The sequence below is a fragment of the Octopus bimaculoides genome, chromosome 2, assembly GCF_001194135.2.
Source record: "Octopus bimaculoides isolate UCB-OBI-ISO-001 chromosome 2, ASM119413v2, whole genome shotgun sequence".
Taxonomy (NCBI): Eukaryota; Metazoa; Mollusca; class Cephalopoda; order Octopoda; family Octopodidae; genus Octopus; species Octopus bimaculoides.
This window is the reverse complement of record NC_068982.1, coordinates 14,540,363-14,547,888: the sequence shown is the minus strand read 5'-3', so window position 1 is coordinate 14,547,888 and position 7,526 is coordinate 14,540,363. Positions and strand designations below refer to the sequence as shown.

Genomic DNA, 7,526 nt, shown 5'->3' with positions numbered 1-7,526 from the left:
ATATAAATTTACAAAATATGGGGTTTTATTTCACTGGTGATGTAAATGATTAGGTATGCTAGGTAAGTGCTGTAACGGTTGGTTCGAACATAAAACAGATATGGCCAGTTTAAGTACTAAAGGGTTAAACTGAAGGAAAGCCCAGGAAGCATATGATAGAAATATCATAGGAAAATTTAATACTCTTTTCTACTCTAGGCACAAGGCCTGAAATTTTGGGGGAGGGGCCCAGTCAATTAGATCGACCCCAGTATGCAACTGGTACTTAATTTATCAACTCTGAAAGAATGAAAGGCAAAGTTGACCTTGGTGGAATTTGAACTCAGAGCATAAAGACAGACGAAATACCGCTAAGCATTTTGCCCAGCATGCTAATGTTTCTGCTAGCTTGCCGCCTTAGGAAAATTTAATGTTGAAGAAGGCAAGAAGAATCTCCCAGAATTGTCAAGAAGAGGAAAAAGATAAAGAAGAAGAATGTGGTAAATTAGAACCAAAATATTTTACTGCTTCAATAAAATCATAGCAAAATCTGTCTTTGATTACACAGAGCTTATATACGCTTAAAATTATTTTCTCCAGTTACTGGGTGCAAATTTTGTAGAAGAAAAAGGCAATTAATTTTCATTTAAAAAATCACATTATCATTTTATCTACTCATCAGATTAATCTCATAAAAATGTTTGCTTATAGATAAAGAGATAAAAATAAACAGACAAAACAGAAATAATTGCCATTAATTTTTACAAGTAGAGAGCAAAGAATGAGAACAAAATCACCACATAATTTGTTAAAATAACATTTCAACATCAACAAAACAACTCAATTTTGAAGATCACATGCCACAGGTTCACTTCTCTATAGCACTAATATTCTAGAGTGGAGGCACAATGGCCCAGTGGTTAGGGCAGCGGACTCGCGGTCATAGGATCACGGTTTCGATTCCCAGACCGGACGTTGTGAGTGTTTATTGAGCGAAAACACCTAAAGCTCCACGAGGCTCCAGCAGGGGATGGTGGCGAACCCTGCTGTACTCTTCCACCACAACTTTCTCTCACTCTTACTTCCTGTTTCTGTTGTGCCTGTAATTCAAAGGGTCAGCCTTGTCACACTCTGTGTCATGCTGAATATCCCCGAGAACTATATTAAGGGTACACGTGTCTGTGGAGTGCTCAGCCACTTGCACGTTAATTTCACGAGCAGGTTGTTCCATTGATCGGATCAACTGGAACCTTCGAAGTCGTAAGCGACAGAGTGCCAACAACAAAAAATATTCTAGGAGTCATGATGTTCTGGTTGTTTTAATTAATGGATCATTGTAATTATTCAGAAAAGTAAACAATAATTAGTTAATAATAAAAATAGTGTCTAAATAAAAGCAAGTGAAATATGAGCCATATCTTCCTCATTCCATAACTCCTGGTATGTAGATTAAGTTGATACCATTAACTCTTTAGATAACAAACCCTCAGAGACACCACTTCTGATTTTATGATACCAACTATCCAAACTATGGGGCAGATATGAGCATAAGGTTAAAAAGCTCACTTCACAATTATGCAGTTTCAGGTTCAGTCCCACATATTGGCACCTTAAGCAAGTCTTCTATGAATGTTCTTTACTGACCAATGCTTACTTGTGAGTGAATTTGGTAGGAAGAAAATGAACAAAATCCATAATGTGTATGTGTGTGTGCATATGTGGTTTTAAGTTGGTGCATTGTAGGGTCATTAGAGAATCAAACAGAATGATTTTCTGTATTTGTTCTAGGTTTCTGTTCTCTGAGTTCAAATTCTGCCGTGGCCCACGTAGGTGCTAGGCTTAAATTGTCATTTCTTCTAACTTCACTATCTGACACTCTTGGTACCTTTAACAGAATCATCATCATCATTTAATGTATGTTTTCCATGCTGGCATGGGTTGGATGGTTTGACAAAATCTGGCAAGGCCAAGAGCTGCACCATGGTCCATTTTCTGCTTTGGCATGGTTTCTACAGGTGGGTGCCTTTTCTAACACCAGTCACTTTGCAGAGTGTACTGGGAGCCTTTTTTGTGGCACCAGCCTCAGTGCTTTTTAGGTGGCACCAACACCAGCACTTTTTACGTCGCACCACTAGGATCGATTTGATTGGATTAACATGTCAAGGCACTCCTCTAGCATGGCCACAGTCTAATTACTGAAATGAATAAAATACTTTATCATGATTTCAGGTAAGAACTTTTGTGATCCTAACACCAGTTCAATAATGAATGAAATATCTAGTTATATGACAAATAAAAAAAAATCATGATGGTTTCCAAAGTTAATTGAAATACATAAACATTGTGTTTCATAAGCATTAAGTTACCACAGAAAACTATTAAGGTACTTGAGATACTTACCAATACTAAGTGTGCTTTGTATCTGAGTATTGTCTGGTCAATACCGTAGCAGAGATAACTATGAGCATACACGGTCAAGGGATGACCATACAGTTGAAATGAAAGGGAGTTATTTGCAGGCATTTTAACATCATCTGCTGGCACAAAAGCTATCTGTGTGGATGCACCTCCCATATCAAGAGCTCCATATGTCAATGGCGCTGATTTGTCCAACAAATATGGTATCGGTGAATGAAATTTCTGCAAGAGACAACAAATAATTCTGTGTTAAGAATATTTTTTCCATATATATATATATATATATATATATATATATATATATATATATCTACAAAATTATATTTAATTTTTATATGAAAATTGTATTTTTTATGAAATGAATAAGACAAGTATACAACGCATCACCATCATTGTTGTCATCACCACCAATGTCATCATCATCATTGTCATCCTTTCAAACCATCAACTTCTTCCTCAAGCCATCCCCATCACCCATCATCTCTCTAACTGCAGTATTCTGCAGATGTGATTAAATGTAAACACAACTGTATTCTTCACCAGCTTTTGCACTTACCTTTCTCATTGCCTGGAATAATTTCACTTGATATCCATCCTTCATTCTTCATATTATCCTCTCCACCACATTTTTACACTGATCACTCTTCTATGCCATAAATTTATCTCACCCTCTCCACAATCATATATCTCTCACACTCTTCATGCACTGCATCTACCTCCCTCCACTCTCATACAGCCTTCAACAAATTTTCTGGGAGACAGTATTTCCCTCTCTATCTACCTTTTTTTTTAAGTGAAGTGTGAAAAGTTGATGAGGGCTTGGCCAAAGCAGAGGCCCTTTCAATCTTGTCTACCAAAAAGGATAATAATAATGATGATGATGATGATGATGATAAATACCCTGATGCAATACCAGACAGTGACTCTAATGGCTTCTGAACTTGTACATGTTTTGTCTTGGTATAAAAGATGGGCTACAGTAAATATTCTACTCTGTACTGCAGATTTGCTTGTCAGTTGTTTGATCGCAACCACTTGAGCGTCTCCCTTAGTGGTTGATGATATGTGTCTCTGACCAAGAGCAGGAATAGTTGAGGAGCAACATATTCATGTGTTGAGAGGGATTCTTTGGGGTGTTTCATTCATCATCCTTAAACAACAGGGACCTTTTGAGTGAGATGGGCTACTTGACCCAAAGAAAATTCTAAGAAGGCCCTACATACAAGGTATTGTGTTATTTATCTTGATAGTAGACTACTATGTCGTGCACATATGGTTGTGATGCATGTGCCTGGTGTATCCTTATCAGAAGGGTAGTCATGATGGGTATATTGGACTTCATATATTTGTACTCCAGTGTCACTTTGATGGCATGCACTGCTCTCTCACTTCTATCCTCACTGAAAGGATGTACTAATTTCTTGATCAAAACAACATCCTCCTTCTTGAACTAAAGGGGTGCAAAAGAAGCTCATATGACCATGTCCCAGGGAAACCAACAATCTATGAGGCTCAAACAATTGTGTTGACATCAACTGCCCACCTTCTCAGGAAGTTTCTTTCCATCTAATATACATGTGCCTTAGGTCTCTGGTTGAAGACCAGTCAGAAGATGAAATAAAATGCAGATCAACCAGAAAATAATGGCAACAACTATAATAACAATAATAGAAATTAAAGTTACAAATTATTGTCTTTAATAAACTTACAAGACCAAGGTATCCCTTCAAATAGTTTGCTGTAATCCAAGAAAATATTCCTTCTTCTGAACCATTAAGAATTCGAACTTGATGCTCTGGTTTCACAAACAGAAATTTAGAGCTTTTGAAAACGTCTCTAATAGAGGCTAAAATAGCATCAGAAGCACTTTTGTTGGTCATACTGAAAACACAAGAAATTATATTCAGTTATGGAAGTTTTGAAGAGCAATATACAAGATCTAATTGTTGGCTTAAAATTTTGGCAAAAGGCCAGAAATTTTGAGTGAAGTGGGTAAGTCAATTACATTAACCCCAGTGCTCAACTGGTATTTATTCTATTGGTCTGTTTTGCTGAACAGCTAGGTTACAGGGATGTAAACACACCAACATTGGTTGTCATGCAGTGGTGGGTGACAAACACAGATACACACACACACATATTTATAAATATATACAGACATATTTATAAATATATACAGTTAATATCACAAATTAAACTCAGGCCTAATGAACCAGCAGGTTTGAGAGACTTTTGAAACTGAAGTAGAAGACAACGAACTAGAAATAACGACAACAGGAAAGTCATTGTTCTTTAGATTGGTGCAGGACATTATTTTTAATTTGAAGTTTCTTTTTTCATTTTTTTATCTCTTATTATTTTTTTTACTTGTTTCAGTCATTGGCCTGTGACCCTGCAGGGAAACCCCACTGAAGGGTTTTAGTTGAACAGACCAATTGCCAAACTTCTACTACAGCAGCCTCAGGCTGACCACAGCTTTGTGAGTGGATTTGGTAGTTGGAAACTGAAAGAAGCTTGCCGTATGTGTGTGTGTGTGTGTGTGTGTTTGTCCTTCATCACCTCTTGACAACCAGTGTTGGTGTGTTTACATCCCTGTAACTCAGCAGTTTAGCAAAAAAGACCAATAGACTAAGTACCAAGTTTTAAAGAGAAATAAATCCTGGGGTCGATTTGTCCGACTAAAATCCTTCAAAGTGGTGCCCCAGCATGGCCACAGTCTAATGACTGAAACAAACAAAAGATAAAGAAAATAAAAGATAAATATACAAGAAAAAAGTTGTAATTTCTCAAATCCTCACCGAAACTAAAAAAAGTTCATACGATTTAGATATTGTCTCAGAACGAGGGATTTATTGATGAACAAAGATGGAGCAACAGAATATGGAACTTACCTTAATATTCTCATTCCAGCTGTGGCCCCTAAATAAACAGCTGTTGTAGAAGTTTTGGATTCTGGAACATGTTTACGAGCAAAGTCTAAATAAGGTTTCATAGATTCGCCTGCAAGACTAGGATCGGCACTGAAATGGTGTATACCTTTGGCTGAAGAGAGACAAAAATATTACTTGGTTAATATAATCACCACCACCACCACCACCACCACCACCACCACCACCATCAACATCACCACCACCACCACACACAGCTAACCTCATCCATTCTTACCACATGTCCATACCAGCGCAATCGTCTCTCTTGCACACCACAACTGATGCTTCTTAGGTCCAACTTTTCTCTCAAGGTACTTACACCGTCGAGTATGCACACTGAATGTCACCCCCACCAAAAAAAACACCTTTTTGTAACATGCAAAAAAATCAGTAATTATATCCATTTATTCTCCATTTTTTTCTCCTTGTTTTCCCTCAATATTAAAATTTCAATAATCCTAAACATATACCAATGACTTATATGATGTGGATTAAACCAGTGGAATATCTTTGATTATATAATATATATATATATATATATATATACTCTTTTACTTGTTTAAGTCATTTGACTGTGGCCATGCTGGAGCACCGCCTTTAGTCGAGCAAATCAACTCCCAGGACTTATTCTTTGTAAGCCTAGTACTCATTCTATCAGGCTCTTTTGCCGAACCGCAAAATTACGGGGACGTAAACACACCAGCATCGGTTGTCAAGCGATAGTGGGGAGACAAACACAGACACACAAACACATATATATATACGACAGGCTGTTTCTTTCAGTTTCCATCTATCAAATCCACTCACAAGGCTTTGGTTGGCCCGAGGCTATAGTAGAAGACACTTGCTGAAGGTCCCACACAGTGGGACTGAAACCGGAACCATGTGGTTGGTAAGCAAGCTACTTACCACACAGCCACTCCTGCGCCTGATATATATATCTATATATGTAGGCGACCGCAATATTAGTTGAAATCAGATCTGTGAGAAATACTATAAGCAATCTTCATGAGTACTTAGTCATATTCACTGTCCCACTTATTACAAATAAAAGCTATTTTAGTTGGTTTGATTTTAAGTTATAAAACATGTAAAAAAGAAAACTTGTGAGGTATGTAACTTACCCTTTGTCCTCAAGTGATTCGTTTGTCGAACAACTGCGGTGCCATTGGTTTTGGACCCTTCCCAAGTGAAGATAAAAATTTCAGTATGGCTTGAACCAGCATCAAAGACCAGACTGTACTGAAATATGGAAGTGTATTAAAGTGAAATAAATACGTCAGTATGGTAATGGATATGCTGCATAAATATATAAAAACCCAAAAAACTAGCACACTGTCAGCTACAATGATGAGGGTTGCAGTTAATCCAACAAATAGAACAGTCTTCTGGTAAAAGGCATAAAAACACGATATCTGCTCAGTGTTTCCTACTAGTGCATATACACGCACACATACACACACCGATATACCTAACTACCTACCTCCCTACCTCCCTACATATATATAGCGAAGCTTAGTGGTTAGGGCGGCTCATGATCGTAAGGTCGGGAGTTCGATTCCCGGCGACGCGTTGAGGAACTAGCAGAGAAGCTTGGATTTGGTCATTCAACCATTCATCGACACCAGTGCTAGAAGAAAAATGACCATCTTTGGTTTCAAGACAAAAGGTGTTCTTCCATCAGGATAATGCTCGGCCACATACAGCGAAGATGACATTCCAAAGGCTGGAACAGTTTGAAGGGGAAACGATGCTTCACCTAACATATTTACTGGACATTGCATCATCTGATTATCGTTTATCCAACAGTCTTCAAAATCATTTGGACAGAAAAATATAAATTCTGTAGTCGAGGTCAGAACAGTACTGGAGGAATATTTTTCATCACAGACAAATAAATTTTGGAAGAGGGGCCTTGCAAATATACCAGATAGATGGAAGAGCATTGTAGAAAATGAAGGAGAGTATATTTTAGATTTTAAGAAAAACTTTGTTTACCATAATTTTGAAAAATAAAAGAAGTATAAAAAAACCCACATTATTTATCGGATGATCCAATATATATATCGACTTTGTGTCCGATAGTTGAGAATTTTAATCAAATACCCATTTTACCTCAAATTAAAAGTCATATTTCTTGAAGTTCAGGAAACAATGTTATTATAAACAAAATAATAATTAAAAATAATATTTTTACTC

The 7,526-nt window shown here is 37.1% G+C and overlaps 1 protein-coding gene across 3 annotated transcripts in view; it reads right to left on the bottom strand.

Annotated features, from left to right (window-relative positions):
• LOC106876002 (ectonucleoside triphosphate diphosphohydrolase 1) overlaps positions 1-7,526 on the bottom strand; it is a 38,910-nt gene that overhangs the window by 10,105 nt on the left and 21,279 nt on the right. For all 3 annotated transcript variants that reach the window (XM_014924352.2, XM_014924355.2, XM_014924354.2), the window contains exons 3-6: positions 6,452-6,569; positions 5,289-5,439; positions 4,107-4,278; positions 2,380-2,619 (exon numbers count right to left, since the gene is read on the bottom strand). In XM_014924352.2, coding sequence (XP_014779838.1) covers positions 2,380-2,619; positions 4,107-4,278; positions 5,289-5,439; positions 6,452-6,569 — 681 coding nt within the window. The remainder of the gene's footprint in view (positions 1-2,379; positions 2,620-4,106; positions 4,279-5,288; positions 5,440-6,451; positions 6,570-7,526) is intronic.